A 19,063-nucleotide genomic window follows, 5' to 3' on the forward strand; every position below is an offset into this window, starting at 1 on the left:
GGCTGCTCAAGGCTGAGGTGCTCAAGACGGCACAAGGTAGCCATGAACCCTTAATCAATGGTGTCTCGCTCCAATATACAAGTGTACCTGATAACTACGTACAAGTAGTAAAACATGAATGTCTGCAGACACTGGTTGAAGTAAAAACACGGGCGCTGGAGAAACGCAGCAGGTCAAACAGTGTCGTTTATGTAGCAAAGATACAGACACATCACCTGATGCACCATCAATCACTCACCGCGTGTGATGCACCATCAATCACTCAGCGCGTGTGATGCACCATCAATCACTCAGGAGACTATTGGGGAGACACTAATAGGCTTTAATTCATTTGAAAGCACAGCATATACCCATTGTTCGACTGTCCTGCACTGAGGAGGGGGCTGTGGAACAGCCACCTTTATACAGGAGCCTGTGGGGAGGGGCCACAGGTACATGCCCAACCAATGGGCATGCCCGACCAGATAATTATACACGACAGTGGTTTACCACATAACTAATGTTTCGGACTTGTGCCTTTCATCAAAGTAAAACACGAAAGAAATACTGGCACCGTGGTTGAAGTTAAAACACAACGCTGGAGAAACTCAGCAGGTGATGGCATGGTTAGTGTAGCAGTTAGCGCAACAAGATAAATTTAATCTTTATCCTTGCTGTATAAAGGACACTGTTTGACTTGCTGAGTTTCTCCAGCATCGTGTTTTTAACTGTTGTATAAGAATCAGCCTCAGACCGTGTTCAGGGCTCACTTGTTTATAGATATCGAAGCAAATGAGACTGTATATCAACTGAGCAATGCAAGCTCGTGAATAAAAGGTGTATGGTTTGAAGTTCGTCAGACCCAGTTATTCCCTAGGACTGATCTGAAACAAGGATGGTGCTCCACAACGTTGGCAGAGGAACTGAAGGCCCAGTATCATTCAAAGATATTTTAATTTCTTGATGGGGGAAGGAGACAGCGTCGACAGGAGAAGGAGAGCGATGGGCCAAGTACCCTTCCTCTTCAGATGAGAGCAACATGAAGTAAAACTCAAAAGTCTGCAGACACTGTGGTTGAAGTAAAAAATGCTGGAGAAACAAAAAAGGACATACACAGTAAACGGTAGGGCACAGAGGAGTGCAGTAGAACAGAGGGATCTGGGAATACAGGTACTTAATTCCTTGAAAGTGGCATCACAGATGGACAGGGATGTAAAGAGAACTTTTGGCATATTGGCCTTCATAAATCAAAGTATTCAGTATAGGAGTTGGGATGTTATGGTGAAGTTGTATAAGACATTGGTGAGGCCAAATTTAGAGTATTGTGTGCAGTTTTGGTCACCTAACTACAGGGAAGATATCAATAAGATAGAAAGAGTGCAGAGAAGATTTACTAGGATGTTGCCCGGACTTCAGGAACTGAGTTACAGGGAAATGTTAAACAGGTTAGGACTTTATCCTTGGAGCGTAGAAGAATGAGGGGAGATTTGATTGAGGTATTTAAAATTATGAGGAGATTGACAGAGTAAATGTAGGTGGGATTTTTTCCACTGAGGGAAGGTGAGATACAAACCAGAGGACATGGGTTAAGGGTGAAAGGGGAAAAGTTCACACAGAGAGTGGTGGGAGTGTGGTACGAGCTGCCAGCTGAGGTAGTGAATACGGGCTCGATTTTAACATTTAAGAAGAATTTGAACAGGTACATGGATGAGAGGGGTATGGAAGGCTATGGACTGGGTAGAGGTCAGTGAGATAAGGCAGAAAAAAATGGTTCAGCACAGACTAGAAGGACCAAAGGGGCCTGTTTCTGTGCTGTAGTGTTCTACGGTTCTAAACTCAGGAGGTCAAACAGAGTACTTTATATAGCAAAGATAAAGAATCATAACCAATGTTTCGGGCTTGAGCCCTTCTGTCAACACGCCTGCTTCAAGAATGACCCGAATTCGAATTTTGAAAGGATGTGTGTGTTAAAAGGGATACCAATGAAGAACAACCTTTTAAAGGGATGTACAATTTATTTTCCAGCCTGTGCTCTTTGTGGATCGCCAGGCAACAATAGCTTTCTTTTATATAGCGCCTTCATGACAGCGCCCCATTGGAATCAGGTGGAGATATTGGAGCAGATGATCAAGCGCTCAGTTCAAGAGAGTCCTTAAAGAGAATTTTAACAGAGGAGAGGGAGGAAAGGAAGTTGTAGGAAGGGCACTGCAGAGCTCAGGGTCCAGGCAGCAAAAGGCATGGCTGCTCATGTGATTGGAATTACATTTGTGTATGGCAGTGAACATTGGGCACACACAGAGGAGGCGCGGTATTGAGACCGGGTGTTGACATAGCTGAGGATCTGTCCTGGAGCCTCCAAGTTGTTGCAATCACGAAGAAGGCCTCGCCAGCAGCTATACTTTGTGAGAAGTTTGAGGGGATTCGGGACGTCACCGAAGACTCCAGTAAACTTTGACTGTTGGGCCATGGAGAGCATTCTGGCTGGTTGTATCACTGCCTGATACGGAGGTACCAACTCTCAGGACAAGAATAAACTCCAAAGGGTTGTTAATTCGGCCTGCAACATCACAGGCACCAGACTTCTCTTCATCAAGGACATCGACATGAGGTGGTGTTTTTAAAAAGCAGCCTCTATCCTCAAGGACTCCCCCCGCCCACCCCACCACCACCCAGGCTATGACCTCTTCACTCTGCTACCATTGGTGGGGGGGGGGGGGGGGTGGTGGGGTGGGGAAAGGTCCAGAGCCTGAAGACAAGTACTCAGTGGCACAAGGACAGCTTCTTCCCCTCCGCCATCAGATTCCTGAATGGATAATGAACCACAGACATGGCTGCACTTTTTGTGCACTATTTATTTTTTATTGTAATGTTGTAAGATGGTTCATAATGTGAACGTTTACACTGTGAGGCTGCTGCGTGACTTGTTCCTGACAATAAATTTGGATTCTGAGACTGTAAGGGGATTTGAAAAGAGAATGAGAATTTAAAACTCAAAGGAATCATTTCATTCTCTATTTAGTTTTCTATGTAAAACTGCACTTTCAACAGCAAATGAAAGATTGGCTCATTCTAATGGATTATCGCAGTTAAACCGACCCTTCAACTCAGATTGGGAAACAGGCACTCTGATTTGGAACCTGATGCAAACTCATTCCTGTGACTTGTTTCTAAATAAAACTGAGAATTACCAGGAATTTGCAGCAGGAGAAACCCCCCCTCCTGCAGTTAAATAGTGTGGGTGTAGACAGGAAACGGGTCGGAGTTTTGCAAAGTCTATTTTGGTGGAAAGATTAATCTGCCAAGTGTCTGCGTCAGTGCTTTCACACAGGACTGCCCCGGTGGATGAGGTCTGGGGGTGGGGGAGACGCGCGGGTGGATATCAGGGGGATGTGGGACACTCTCAGGGAGGCAGGGCTGTGCCTCGGGAAGCTGTTGATCATCCCTTCTCATTCTCTAGTTGCGCTTGTGGCTCTCTATTGACCCCCTTCCTTGTCCTGCTGTTTGTGTGATGTGCTTTCATCAGGATGAAGCCTAAAAATGCTACACAGTGCCCTGGAAAGCCCGGGCGAAGCGGGGTGAGTCTTTCAGCTCTCTATTGCATTGTCCGCGTTTGATTCTTGTCCTCCAAGGCAGCCTTCGGTAAACGAAGCAACAAGTGACTGGATTATTTTGATTCCATCCCCCCCACAGGCTCGTCTCCACCCACTGCAGGCACTGATTCCAAGCTCGGGTTTCAAGGACTCCGCTTGACTTCGTCCAGTGATTGATGTTGGGTGTGTTCTGTGGTTAGGGCATTGAATCCCGAGACCTGTAGCCCATTTGCCTGCAGGTGTGCGCCTTCCAACAGCCGTGACTGGCAGCCCAGGCCTCTTGAGAGCAGCGCAGAGGGGAGGGCTGGGTCTTTAGAACTGCTGCCTTGAAGGCATTAATCCTGTCAGTCTGTGCAAGTGGACCTAAGTGGTTTGGAGAGTAATTCAAAGGAGAGCGAGGTCTTATTCTAGTGTCTTGACAAATATTCCTTCCTGTGCTGACTGATTGGCAGTTTATCCCACTGGTGTTGACTGGCTGCATGGGGACACCCATACCCCCTGAGTGTAAACCCCTCCAAAAGGTAGTGGGCACAGCCCAGGACATCACACCATCCCCACCATCGAGAACATCTACGGGGAATACTGCCATTGGAGAGCTGCAGTGATCATCAAGGACCCACACCACCCAGCACACACTTTGTTCTCGCTGCTCCCATCAGGAAAGAGGTGTAGGGGCCACAAGACCCACACCACTAGGCTCAGGAACAGCTGCTCCACCTCCACCATCAGACTCCTCAATTCGACAAACTTAATCAGGGACTCATTTAAGGACTCTCACTTTTGCTTTTACTGGTTTTTCCCCTCTCTATATTGCACAGTTTGTTTACATTTGTTTATATGTGTACGTTGAGTACAGTTTTTTTTTGCACTAACAGTAAGTGGTAATTCTGCCTGGACTGCAGGGAAAAGAATCTCAGGGCTATATGTGATGTCATGTATGTCCGCTGACAACACATCTGAAACTGAAATCTGGTTACTGGGATGTTCTTCTTTGTCTGTTGGCTACAAGCCAACACTGACTACACCAATGAAACAATCTATCATCTGCCAGTCATTTTAGGTTGTGAAAGGTTTTGCTGGAAGTCAACATCCTTTCTTCCTTTCAACTCTCATGGGTACCGAGGTCCTAGTTCAGGTCAGACGGGGATTGATGCCTGCCACCTTCTGTTGGTGACACTGGTCACAGTGATAATTGTACAGTGATTATTCAGTCTGCGCAGGGACTGACGACTGGGGCTAGTTCCTATTGGACTTGTAGGAAATGCACTCGCATGCAGCAGAGAACCCAACAACTGTCATGGAGTCGTGTAATGCTCATCATTCCCTCAGTCCACTTTTTACACTCTGCACTTTAGAATTTAAAGGTCTAAGACAGTGGTTCTCAACCCTTTTTCTTTCCACTCACATCCCACTTTAAGTATTCCCGATGCCATCGGTGCTCTGTGATTGGTAAAGGATTGCTTAAGGCGGGATGTGGGTGGGAAGGGAAGGTTGAGAACCACTGCTCCAGACCCAATATTTAGTGAGATATTTTGCTTGGGAAAAATTCTCGTTGGCCCATTTCCCTTGGAGTTCTGAAACCGTGTACATAACGAGTCAATGAGGGACGATTAAAACAGTGGTTTTCAACCTTTCCCTTCCCACCCACATCCTACCTTAAGCAATCCCTCATTAATCACAGAGCACCGATGGCCGAAGGGTTACTTAAAGTGGGATGTGGGTGGAAAGAAAATGGTTGAAAACCACTGACTTTTAGTGAAGAAAAGTGGGCCTGTGAGTCATGAGAGCAGATTCGGTTTGAGTTTTAACATTTGAGAAGAATTTGGACAGTTATGTGGATGGGAGAGGTACGGAGGGCTGCAGACCTTCCTTCCTGCCTTTTCCTCATATCCCTTAATTCCCCGACTATGTAAAAATCTATCCACCCTGACTTAAATATATTTACTCAGGACACCTCCACTGCTTCGATGGGCAGCGAATTCCACAGATTCACCCCCCTCTGGGAAAAGCAGTTCCTCCTCATCTCCATCTTAAATCTCCTCCCCTGGATCTTGAGGCCATGTTCCCTCGTTCTGGTCTCCCCCATCAATGGGAACAAGTAACCTACCTCTATCTGATCTATGCCTCTCATAATTTTATTATTCTTCTTTCTTTGGCTTGGCTTCGCGGACGAAGATTTATGGAGGGGGTAAATGTCCACGTCAGCTGCAGGCTCGTTTGTGGCTGACAAGTCCGATGCGGGACAGGCAGACACGGTTGCAGCAGTTGCAGGGGAAAATTGGTGGGTTTGGGTTGGGTGTTGGGTTTTTCCTCCTTTGTCTTTTGTCAGTGAGGTGGGCTCTGCAGTCTTCTTCAAAGGAGGTTGCTGCCCGCTGAACTGTGAGGCACCAAGATGTACGGTTTGAGGCGATATCAGCCCACTGGCGGTGGTCAATGTGGCAGGCACCAAGAGATTTCTTTAGGCAGTCCTTGTACCTCTTCTTTGGTGCACCTCTGTCACGGTGGCCAGTGGAGAGCTCGCCGTATAATACGATCTTGGGAAGGTGATGGTCCTCCATTCTGGAGACGTGACCCACTCAGCGCAGCTGGATCTTCAGCAGCGTGGACTCGATGCTGTCGGCCTCTGACATCTCGAGTACTTCGATGTTAGGGATGAAGGCGCTCCAATGAATGTTGAGGATGGAGCGGAGACAACGCTGGTGGAAGCGTTCTAGGAGCCGTAGGTGATGCCGGACCCATGATTCGGAGCCGAACAGGAGTGTGGATATGACAACAGCTCTGTATACGCTTATCTTTGTGAGGTTTTTCAGTTGGTCGTTTTTCCAGACTCTTTTGTGTAGTCTTCCAAAGGCGCTATTTGCCTTGGCGAGTCTGTTGTCTATCTCGTTGTCGATCCTTGCATCTGATGAAATGGTGCAGCCAAGATAGGTAAACTGGTTGACCGTTTTGAGTTTTGTGTGCCCGATGGAGATGTGGGGGGGGCTGAGAAATCAGACTGCTCAAACTACAGGGGAATCACGCTGCTCTCCATTGCAGGCAAAATCTTCGCTAGGATTCTCCTAAATAGAATAATACCTAGTGTCGCCGAGAATATTCTCCCAGAATCACAGTGCGGCTTTCGCGCAAACAGAGGAACTACTGACATGGTCTTTGCCCTCAGACAGCTCCAAGAAAAGTGCAGAGAACAAAACAAAGGACTCTACATCACCTTTGTTGACCTCACCAAAGCCTTCGACACCGTGAGCAGGAAAGGGCTTTGGCAAATACTAGAGCGCATCGGATGTCCCCCAAAGTTCATCAACATGGTTATCCAACTGCACGAAAACCAACAAGGTTGGGTCAGATAGAGCAATGAGCTCTCTGAATCCTTCTCCATTAACAATGGCGTGAAGCAAGGCTGTGTTCTCGCACCAACCCTCTTTTCAATCTTCTTCAGCATGATGCTGATCCAAGCCATGAAAGACCTCAACAATGAAGACGCTGTTTACATCCGGTACCGCACGGATGGCAGTTTCTTCAATCTGAGGCGCCTGCAAGCTCACACCAAGACACAAGAGAAACTTGTCCGTGAACTACTCTTTGCAGACAATGCCGCTTTAGTTGCCCATTCAGAGCCAGCTCTTCAGCGCTTGACGTCCTGTTTTGCGGAAACTGCCAAAATGTTCGGCCTGGAAGTCAGCCTGAAGAAAACGGAGGTCCTCCATCATAATTTTATACCTTTCTATAAAATCCCCTCTCATTCTTCTAAATTAGGGGTTCTCAACCTTTTTCTTTCCACTCACATCCCACCTTAAGTAATCCCTATGCCATCAGTGCTCTGTGATTAGTAAGGGATGTGAGTGGAAAGGGAAGGATGAGAACCACTGGTCTAAGAAGACTAGAATGAGGAGACATAGCTTCAGCATATGGGGAGATAAAGGTTCCATTATTGTCACGTGATACGACATTTAGAATATAACATACATGAAATTCTTTAATGCTTATCCACCGTAAGGCAGACAGAGAGTCGCCACGTTGTCCAGCGCCCCTCACAGAAACCTACAGAACCTGGTGTTCCCGGGCGGTCCCCCATCCAAGTACTGACCAGGCCTGAGCCTGCTTAGCTTCCGAGATCAGACTGACAATCTCAGGCGTATTCAGGCTATTAGATTTTAAATTTAGACATGCAGCACAGTAACAGGCCATTTCGGCCCACGAGTCAGTGCTGTCTAATTTACACCTAATTGACCTCCATCCCCAGTACGTTTTGAACGGTGGGAGGAAACTGGAGCCCCTGAGGAAAGTCCTCATGGATTCGGGAAGAACATAGAAACTCCTTGCACTATTCATCTCCGTCTGAAATACTCCTTTCTTAGGACGGAGATGAGGAGGAACTACTTTTCCAAGAGGGGGATGAATCTGTGGGATTCACTGCCCATCGAAGCAGTGGGGGCGACCTCAGTAAATATATTTAAGACCAGGCTGGGTAGATTTTTACATAGTCGGGGAATTAAGGGATATGGGGAAGAGGCAGGAAGGTGGAGATGAGCCGATCATCAAATCAGCTATGATCTCATTGAATGGTGAAGCAGGCTCGATGGGCCGGATGGCCGACTCCTGCTCCTATTTCGTATGTTCTTGTATATGGACCAGGAATGGATGGAGTTAAGCAAGAAAGCCTACAGATGCTGGGGTTGAGTGCAATACACAAAGAGACGTTACTTCTCCTTGGCCTGCGCTCTTGCCTCTGAGATGAAAGGTTGAGAAGGTTCTTTTTGGATGGGATATTAAAACAAGGTCCTACTTGCTCCCTGAAATGGGTGCAAAGAATTTTACAGTCCTTATCGCATTGTTGTTTGTGGGATCATGCTGTGCACAACATGGCTGCCATGAGGATACATTACCATGTATACTCACGTAATAGTTGAGCTTTTTGGACCAAATTTTTTGGGGGGGGGAGAGAGTTGATTTTTATATGGGTCAGCCTTTCGACCGCCTGTGTCATTCAGGACCTCAGATGGCTGGGGCCGGCTGATCAGTCTGCATTCGGGATGTCATCGGGAGCTCGGATGGGCAGGCGGTCGAGGCATCGGGAGCCCCAATGGGCAGGCGGCTGGTGGTGAAGAATCTGAGGCTTGGGAGCACAGTGGGCGATTGGGGCATCGGGAGCTCCGGCGGGCGGTCGAGGCGAGGATCCGTAGCTGGGGCATTGGGAGGTCAGAGTGGGCGGGAGGCCAGGGCTAAAAATGGAAGGGGGAGGGGTTCATATGGAAAGAACGTGACTATTGGGCCAAGAAAAGTGGGTGGGAGGGGTCAACTATTACATGAGAATATACGGTCATTCAGAAAGCACATTTGCCAAAAGTGCCCATTGGCTGCAGAATGGATTGTGGTTCCCTGAGGTTGTAAAAAGCCCGATGGGGATGGAAATTTCCTTATAGCCATCTTGTGCTCCAAACTGTGGCAGATTTGACCCCCCCCCCCCCCCCCCACAGATGCTGACTCTGTGGATACTTGTGAGATCACATTCACACCACCTGTTCCCTTGTGTTTGTTTTGACAATGAACAGACACTGAAATAGCCCCATTAAGAATAGGCTAAATATTGCTCTGAATGAAGTGTATTTCCTGTCACACAAAGTCACACAGGACGATTCAAGGGCAACAAGCAGTTTTTTTTTCCAGCCCCGCTACAAATTATTTTTGGTTCGCCAAGAGCCTTTGTCTCCTGGTTACAGCTTTGCTCCCAAATGGTGAGCTGGCGATCTGCCTCGTGGGTATGCTACAGGCTGCAGAGAGGTGCCCTCCCTGCACCAGGACACACGTCGGAGCTGGAGCCAAAGTTCAAGGTGAGGGTTCTTCTGCTTGGGTGTCCCGAATGGAAAACCAAGAGGCGTGGTGTGAGGAAGCACGCGGAATATGCCGACATGCCCTTGCGTGTGAGGGCACATGCTTGCAAGTCAGTGACCCCCTTGAGTGTCTGTGTGAATGGGAGCCTACGCATGGGCGATCATAAGGATGAGGCAAGTCAGGTGACAGCATGCAGGCTTACTTGGTGCTCGGGTTGCCGAAGTAGATAGAACAGGGGCCCGTGTGGCTGCGGAGGCTGGGAGCGCTGGAGGCGAATCTGCGTGACTCTGAGGGGACTCGCTTTTGCTTCTCTTTCTCTCGTACCCTGTAAGGGGTGCCGGGCAACACTAATAAAACACCACAGCACAGTACAGGCCCTTCCACCTTCAATGTTGTGCTGACCTATAGAATCCTACCAAAAAATAACAAAGCCCTCCCTACCCCTGTAACCCTTTAATTTTCTTCCATCTGTCTGCCTGTCTAGGAGTCTCTTAAATGCCCCCAATGTTCCAGCCTCCATCACCATCCTCCAACAAGGCGTTCCAAGCCCCCACAACCCTCTGTGTATAAAAAACCCATACCTCTGATGTCTCTCCTAAACTTCCCTCCCTTCACTGTGTACAGACGTCCCCTGGTGTTTGCGACTCCCGCCCTGGGAAACAGGTACTGGCCGTCCACCTTATCTATGCCTCTCAGAATCTATTAAGTCTCCTCTCATCCTTGTATGCTCCAGAGAAAAGTCCCAGCTCTGCTAACCTTGCCTTGTAAGACTTTTTTCCAAATCCAGGCCACATCCTGGTGAATCTCCTCTGCCCCCTCTCCATAGCTTCCACATCCTTCCTGTAATGAGGTGACCAGAACTGAACACGATACTCCAAGTCTGGTCTCACCAGAGATTTGTAGAGTTGCAACATAACCTCTGAGCTCTTGAACTCAATCCCCTGACCAATATCCTGCTAGAGCCAAAATGTGGAAGCAAGGAGTTATAACTATCGCAGAGAACTTAATTTGAGCTCAGCATTGGATGTTGTGCTTCACTGCCCCAGCTGCAGCAGGTAACTCTCTAACCAACAACACATGTAAGTGTTAATAAGGTGGACAGTCACGCAACATAGATATTTTTTTGTTACGTCGTCGGTAGGAGAGAAGTATGGAAGAAACCAAAACTTCACTGGGAAGGGGGAAAATAAACTTTGAGCAGAGTCTAAAGTTGTGGGGGGGGGGTGGGCCCAGCTGACTAAAGGTTCTGAATGGCTGGTCTAACCCCTCTACTGTCAGGCGGCAAACGGCTGTCGGAAGGAGAATATTTGATTGTGATGAAGTTGAGTTTGGACCGTCCTTTGTCTAAGAACAATCATCTATTACAAGTAAACTGGGCCATCACTGACAATCCTTAATTATGCTCCCAAAAGAGTAGCTTGCTAGACATACCTGAGTCAACCTCTTTGGGTCTGGAATCACATCGAGGGCAGACCAGGTTGTGCACGAGTGAACCAGGTGGGGTTTTATGATGAGTCAGCATTGATCAGATGGTTTTTAAAAATAATTCCTGATCATGTTCACATCTTGCTCTGGTGTCGCTCAATTTACACCCCATTCACCTACAACCCACTTCCCCCCCCCCCCCCCGGTATGTTTTTGAAGGATGGGTGGAAACCGGAGCCCCCGGGGAAAACCCACGCAGACATGGGAGGGAGAATGTTCAAACTCCTTACAGACAGCATGGGATTCAAGGCCTGGTCCCGGTCGCTGGTGCTGTAAAGGCATCGCACTAAACGCTATGCCAACCGTGCCACCCAAATAAACATGAAAAATATTTTATGATTTCAGTCCATTTCCACCCCCCCCCTTAAATGTGCTATGGACCTGGGAGGAGCCGTGTGACCCCATCGAGGATGGTTTCTCTAGGCCTCGGGATCACTAAAAACATAGATATGATGGAGGAACTCAGATTATTTGAGGGGCATCAATAAGGTGGACAGTCAGTGCCCTGTTTCCCAGGGTGGGAGTAGTAAACACCAGGGGACGACTGTATAAAGTGAAGGGAGGGATGTTTAGGGGTAAGCTTTTTTTACGCAGAGAGTTGTGGGGGCCTTGAATGCCTTGCCAGGGATGGTGGTGGAGGCTGAAACATTAGGGACATTTAAGAGGCTCTTAGACAGGCACATGGATGGAAGAAAAATAGAGAGTTACGGGGTAGGGAGGGTTCAGTTTTTTTAGGTGGAAGCTATAGGTCGGCACAACATCGATGGCCAAAGGGCCTGTACTGTGCTGCAATGTTCTCTATTCAATATCTCACAGTGTCCATAGGAAGTACAAATCTATAACAAACATTTTGGCCTGTCTGAGTCCTTTTTCAAAGTCCTCTGGATGCTGCGAGATCTGCTGAGAACCCTCAGCATTTCTGTGTTTTTACTACAATTCTCAGCATCTGCAGACGTTCGTGTTTCACTCTGGGTTACTCTTCTGGGAACTAAAACACCGCATCCCAACTGTACCCCAGTTGAGCGCTTGCACTGGGCACAGTTCATTCGGGTGCCAGCAAACCTCCCCACGTACCAGTGAAAAAGATTTAGTCCAAAGTGTTTTCACTGGATCAAGAGTCAGTATTTGGTCTGTATCAAGCCCTTTTTAATAAATTGGAAGTACATTCCACCCCCCCCCCCCCCCCCAAATGAGACAGACAGCACGGTAACAGGCCCTTCCGGCCCACGAGCCCGTCCTGCCCAATTGACCCACCACGCCCCTCCCCTGGTACATTTTGAAGCAAACCCGTGCAATTCATGGAGAGAAGGTGATGTGAACCCGGGTTGCAATAGCGTTGCGCTAACCAGCTGCCGGAAAGACCGAGGCATTCAGACACCTGGAAGAATTGCGAACCTGAATGAGGAAACCAGCAGGCTGGGGAGCGCAGATTACAGAGCAAAGTAAGGGACAGGCCTGACAGGCAACAGCTAATTTCAAATTGCTGAGAAAATGGATAAGCAAAATAAGGACCTCCCCCACCACCCCCCTCACATACAAGCATCGAGGCTGAATGAACCTTGTTCGAGTAATCCGAACAGTGACGCCTTTGACTGATTTTGCCCCACGTGGCTTTCACTCTACCCATTTCATCCTCACTTTCTTGAAGTCAAGGCATTCCACACAAGGCCTGCCCAGTGAGGGCTCGTCTGTTGTTTTTGGCTCTGTTGTCTACTACTGCAGCATCTCCCCGGCACGGTCGCCGATGAATGCTTGTTCTGTTTCCTCTCGCCCAGGGTGTGGCAGGAGCTTTTCCCGTCATGAGCAGGGATACAGGGTCGCTTTGTTGCCTTGTGGGTGGGGGTGTAAGTCTGTGGTGAGGCTAGGCCCAGGCTATAAAAAGATGCCTGTTTGTATGTTTGTACAAGGCTCTGCTGCATTCTGTGAATTGGGAAAACAAAGTTTGGGGTGAAGGAAGGAGGGGTGCAGAGGGATGAACTTTTAATATTTTGTTGTTTGAATATTCCGATTTTGTGTGCACAAAGTGGCTGTAGTTTCCAAGCAGAAGCTTTAAGCAGAGTGACTGTTAAACCACAGAAACAAGATGTCGCTGCTGCAAAGGTGTTATCCACACTCATGGCAAAGCTGATGCCCGAGTGTGATGTCATTCAGTGCCAGCGAACCCTCCTGCTCCCAGGAAGTCTGGCCGACTGCCATTGAAATGGTGTTCAGTGGCTGACCTCAGTTCTCAGAAAGCACGGCCTGATTTTGGCTCCTACGGGATTATATGAGCTTATCCTATTATCTGAGCCTTATTTGTGCTGGTGTTGGAGAGGGTTCAGAGAAGATTTACAAGAATGATACCAGGAATGAAAGGGTTAGTATATGAGGAATGTTTGTCGGCTCTTGGACTGAACTCGTTGGGGTACAGAAGGACGAGGGGAGACCTCATAGAGACATTTCGAATGCTGAAGGGCCTGGACAAAGAAGATGTGGAGAGGATGTTTCCCATAGGTCGGGAAGTCTAGGACAAGAGGGCACAACTTCAGAATAAAAGGGCGTCAATTTAAAACAGAGACACAGAAACATTTATTTATCCAGAGGGTCGTGAGTCTGTGGAACTTGTTGCCACAGACAGCTGTGGAAGTGAGATCGTTGGGTGTATTTAAGGCAGACGTTGACAGGTATTTGATTAGTCAGGGCATCGAGAGTCACGGGGAGAAGGTGGGGGAGTGGGGCTGAGTGGGAAGATGGATCAGCTCATGATTAGAACAGTGGAATGGACTTGATGGGCCTCCTTTTGCTATATGTCTTGTGATCTTGTGAGCTCATATCTCCTTGCTGAGGCTTGGTGCTCCAAGTGTGGTCTAACATGCATGCAAAACATGATTGACCCAGGTTTGATCCTCCTCATGTGCTGAGTCAACTTGTTAGATGCCAGCTACAGAGCCTCTGTGCTCTTGGGATTAGTTAGAGGAAATTGGATGTAGGCCTCCTCCAATAATCTCCATAAAATAACTCCACTCACTTGAGCGCCTCAAAACTCTGTTGCCATGTTCTGATGGGAAGGAGGGGCACAACTTCAGGTGGTCCACTTAGAACAGTGGAATTTCTTCAGCCAGAGGGTGGTGAATCTGTGGAATTTGTTGCCACAAGTGGTGGCTGTGGAGGCCAGGTCATTGGGTGTATTTAAGGAGAGATTGTGTTCTTGATGAGCCAGGGAATCAAACGTTATGGGGCTGGGTGGGAGAATGGATCAGCTCATGATTAAATGGTGGGGCAGCCTCGATGGGCCTAAATGGTCTCATTTCTGGTCCTATGACTTATGGTCTTATGATGCACATGGGGACAGGTGCTCATTATTAATAATCATCATTAGTTAATGATGCCCTCCTTGCTTCTCAAATCCTGCTCTGGTCTTGCCTCTCTTCTCTCAACATCGTAACCTTGTCTTAGAACCATAGCACACTACAGGACAGCAACAGTCCCCTTCGCCCTTCTAGTCTGTGCCGAACCATTTTTCTGCACTAGTCCCATTGAATTGCACCCAGTCCATAGCCCACCATCCCCTCCCATCCATGTACCTGTACAAATTCTCTTAAATGCATTCACCACATCAGCTGGCAGTTCATTCCACACTCCCACCACTTTCTGTGTGAAACAAGTTCCCCCTAAACTTTTCTCCTTTCACCCTTAACCCATGTGCTCTGGTTTGTATCTCACCTACCCTCAGTGGAAAAATCCGACCTACATTTACTCTGTCTATCCCCCTCAATTTTAAATACCTCGATCAAATCTCCCCTCATTCTTCTACGCTCCAGGGAATAAAGTCCTAACCTGTTTAACTTTTCCCTGTATCTGAGTTCCTGAAGTCCAGGCAACATCCTAGTAAATCTTCTCTGCACTCTTTCTATCTTATTGATATCTTTCCTGTGACTAAAACTTCACACAATACTCCAAATTTGGCTTCACCAATGTCCTTATACAACCTCACCTTAACATCCCAGATCCCATACTGAATACTTTGATTTATGATGGCCAATATGCCAAAAGCTCTCTTTACAGACCCCATCCACCTGTGACACTACTTTCAGGAATTATGTATCTGTATTCCCAGATCCCTCTGTTCTACCGCACTCCTCAGTGCCCGACCATTTACTGTGTAGGTCCTTTCTTGACTTGTCCTTCCAAAATGCAACACCTCACACTTGTCTGCATTAAATTACATCTGCCATTTTTTCAGCCCATTTTCCCAACTGGTCCAGATCCCTCTGCACGCTTTGAAAACCTTCTTCACTGTCCACAATACCTCCAATCTTTGTGTCATCTGCAAACTTGCTTATCCAATTTACCATATTGTCTTGCCTACACACTCAAATCATTCCCCTCCTTTATTTCCAGCCTGTTGACCACCCAGATTTCCCCATTTCTGGTGGACTATGCATCCAATACTCTGGGCCTTGAGGTCTAGAATCTTCTTTTTAACCCTTTCTGGCATCCCTCTTCCTTCTTTCTTGCAAGTCCCAGTGCTGAGCCAGTCCTTGCCTTGAGGAAGGGCTCAGGCCCAAAACGTCGGTAATATATCTTTACCTCCTATGGATGCTACGAGACTGGCTGAGTTGGCACAGTACAGGCCCCTTCATCCTTCGATGTTGTGCCAACCCACATATTCCTTTAAATAAAAGTATTATCCATGTGCCTGTCTAAGAGTCTCTAAATGCCCCCAATGTTTCACCCCTTCAACACCACCCCTGGCAAGCCGTCCCAGTGACCCACAACTCTCTGTGTAAGAAAAAAAACGAACCCCTGACATCTCCCTTAAACTTCCCTCCCTTGACTTTGTACACATGTCCTCTCGTGTTTGCTATTCCTGCCCTGGGAAACAGACAGTGACTGTCCACCCTATCTGTGCCTCTCATAATCTTGTAGACCTCTATCAAGTCTCCTCTCATCCTTCTACACTCCAAAGCAAAATGTCCCAGCTATGCTAATCTTGCCTCATAAGACAGGCAGCATCCTGGTAAATCTCCTCTGCACTCTCTCCAAAGTTTCCACATTCTTCCTGTTATGAGGTGACCAGAAACTGAACACAATATTCTAAGTGTGGTCTCACGAGAGCAGGGGTGGCCAAACTTGCTTAATGTAAGAGCCACAAATGATAAAGCCTCAGATGCTCGAGAACCGCAGGACATGAACAAAATTCACACATACGTTTTTATTGTTACAAAAATTTTAAGAAATGCATATTAAATGCGATAATATTTATTCCTGCCTGCAGTTTTTAAACTGTTAATTTGTATTAGTTCCTGTAATCGCAAAGACACAAATATGTAAAAAAAGGTAAACCAAAAAATTAGAGATTTTAATCAGATTTCCACCTTACAAAATTAGTCTTATTATAATTATATTTTTATGTCTAAAATACAATGCTACAAATGTCAGGCTATTAAAGACGCGAGTCGGGCAGGTGAGAGACCAGCAGCGCGAGTCAGGTTGGCGAGAGACTGGCAGCGCGAGTCAGACGGACGAGGGGGCAGCGTGAGTCAGACGGACGAGGGGGAGAGACCGGGCGGGTGAAGGGGGGGGGGGTCGAAATTTATAGAATATTTAAATTTTCCAAGAGCCTCATATTAAAGGTTAAAGGGGCCGCATGTGGCTCGTGAGCCGCGGTTTGGCCACCCCTGCACTAGAGATTTGTAGTGTTGCAACATGACCTCTCTCTACTCCTGAATTCAATCTGCCTATTAATGAATCCCAGCATCCCATAGGCCATCTTAACTATCCTATCAACCTGTGCAGCGACCTTGAGGGATTTCTGTGTTTTGACTAATGCCTACACGTAGCACTGCCTGTTGTGATCCATGATCAGACCTGCAAAGTGCCCAGGTACATTTCTGTTGCATTGAAGGAATTTCCCAAATACAAGCAAGCGGTGGGGTCAAAAGTAGTTTCTCATCTGTGAGAATGCAGCAAGCACATTTCTGAGCCTCGTCATTCCCTTTCTGCCTGGATTTTGCAACAAGAAAGTTCCATCTCCCAGGCTCCTGAACTACTTCCTCAGTTTAATCAAAGAACCCGGGGGTTTTACATGTTCCAAGCTTCTGCACCACAAACTGCACATTTTCTAACCTGTCAAAGGTCACCTTAGTGCAGTGGTTCTCAGCCTTTTCTTTCCACCCACATCCCACTTAAGTAATCCCTCTGCCATCTGTGAGTGGGAAGGGAAGGTTGAGAATCATTGCTCTTGACCCAATTGTTAATGAAATATTTTGCTTGAGAAAAATTGTCATTGGCCTATTTCCTTTGAGTTATGAAACTGTCCACATAACGAGTCAATTAGGGATGATTAAAACAGTGGTTTTTAAAACTTTTCTTTCCACCCACATCCCACCTTAAGCAATCCCTCACTAATCACAGAGCACCGATGGCAGAGGGAGTACTTAAAGTGGGATGTGAGTGGGAAGGAAAAGGTTGGAACTACTGGGGGTAGTGTAACGTCTACCCACAAGATTTGATGATGGTTTGTATATGTTGATATTTATGGGTTTTGGAGGGGGGGTCGAAGGAGGGAGGGAAAGGGGGAAAAAAAGGGGAGAAAAGACCACTGTGTAAATTTAATGAGAAACATTTGTACATATTTTGGTTGATATGGTTCATAGTGTGAAAAATTTTTTAAAAATTTGATGATAGTTGCCACCACTGGATGAGCTCCCAGTTCAAAGCATCTTCATCATTGAGACTTGTTAGCTAGGGGTGGGGTTTACCCTTTTAGAATCAGAATCAGGTTTATTGTCATGGACACGTGTCTCAAAATTTGTTGTTTTGCAGCAGCAGTATTGCCAAAATTGCCATATATATACATTTCCATAAACACATTACTTAAAAAAAATAATTTAGTACAAAAGAAGAGAGAAAAAGTGAGGTCATCGACCATTCAGAAATCTGATGGCGGAGAGGAAAAAGAGGAATACATGGACTGACACCACATTGTGGGCTGAAGGGCCTGTACTGTGCTGTCGTGCTCTATGTTAAAAAATGCATTCTGAGTGTACCATTAACCCAGTTTCTCTCTCTGCAGAGGCTGCTAAGTGTTGACAGCATTTTCTCTTTTAGTTCAGATATTCAGTATCTGCAGGGTTTTTGTTTCTGGATCTTTCTTTTCAATGTTCAGCTCAATGCCTTGGTACCTGGTGCCTGCTATGGGGAACATAAGTGTCATGAGCACAGATGGCATAAGGTGACCTTTTGGCAGTGGCATCGCTTTGCTTCAGCTGCAAGAGCGGGGATCTTCCAGTGGTCGCCCATTTCAATTCCCCGCCCCCATTCCCATGCTGACATTTCTGTCCGTGTGGTCTCAGGCACTGCCAGACAGAGACCACCCGCAAATTGGAGGAACATCTCCAACTGGGCATCCTCCAACTGGAGGGCATAAATATAGACTTCTCTGGTTCCTTTGGAACACCCCCACCCATCCTTCCCTGTCTCCTCCTCCCCCCCCCCTCTCTCTCCCTCTGCGTCCCTCTCCCCTCTGCGTCCCTCCCCCTCTGCGTCCCTCCCCCTCTGCGTCCCTCCCCCTCTGCGTCCCTCCCCCTCTGCGGGCCCTCCCCCTCTGCGGCCCTCCCCCTCTGCGGCCCTCTGCGGCCCTCTGCGGCCCTCTGCGGCCCTCTGCGTCTCTCTCCCTCTGCGTCTCTCTCCCTCTGCGTCTCTCTCCCTCTGGGTCTCTCTCCCTCTGGGTCTCTCTCTATCTAGGTCTCTCTCTCTCTGCGTTTGTCTCTCTCTGCGTTTGTCTCTCTCTCTCTCTGGGTCTCTCTCTCCGTTTCTCTCTCTCTCTCTCTCTCTCTGGGTCTCTCTCTCTCTTTGATTCTCTCTCTCTCTGGGTCTCTCTCTCTTCCTTTTTCTCGCTCTCTCTCTGGGTCTCTCTCTCTCTTCCTTTTTCTCTCTCTCTCTGGGTCTCTCTCTCTCTTTGTTTTTCTCTCTCTGGGTCTCTCTCTCTCTTCGTTTTTCTCTCTCTCTCTGGGTCTCTCTCTCTTCGTTTCTCTCTCTCTCTCTGGGTCTCTCTCTCTCTCTTCATTTCTCTCTCTCTCTGGGTCTCTCTCTCCGTTTCTCTCTGTCTCTCTGGGTCTCTCTCTCTCTCTCTCTCTCTCTCTCTCTGGGTCTCTCTCTCTCTCTCTGGGTCTCTCTTCGTTTTTTTCTCTCTCTCA

The 19,063-nt window shown here is 47.5% G+C and overlaps 1 protein-coding gene across 9 annotated transcripts in view; it reads left to right on the plus strand.

Annotated features, from left to right (window-relative positions):
* Nucleotides 1-19,063, plus strand: part of LOC138747322 (tensin-2-like) — a 263,792-nt gene that overhangs the window by 46,305 nt on the left and 198,424 nt on the right. Inside the window, exon 2 of one of the 9 annotated variants that reach the window (XM_069906432.1) lies at nt 3,437-3,554. The exons of 7 other annotated variants lie outside the window; for them this stretch is intronic. In XM_069906432.1, the coding sequence (XP_069762533.1) occupies nt 3,504-3,554 (51 nt within the window). In that variant the 5' untranslated portion in view covers nt 3,437-3,503. Of the gene's footprint in view, nt 1-3,344; nt 3,555-19,063 lie in introns of those variants that run through there. One more of the 9 variants, XM_069906431.1, reaches the window with a different exon arrangement.

Source organism: Narcine bancroftii, chromosome 12 (assembly GCF_036971445.1).
Source record: "Narcine bancroftii isolate sNarBan1 chromosome 12, sNarBan1.hap1, whole genome shotgun sequence".
NCBI lineage: Eukaryota > Metazoa > Chordata > Chondrichthyes > Torpediniformes > Narcinidae > Narcine > Narcine bancroftii.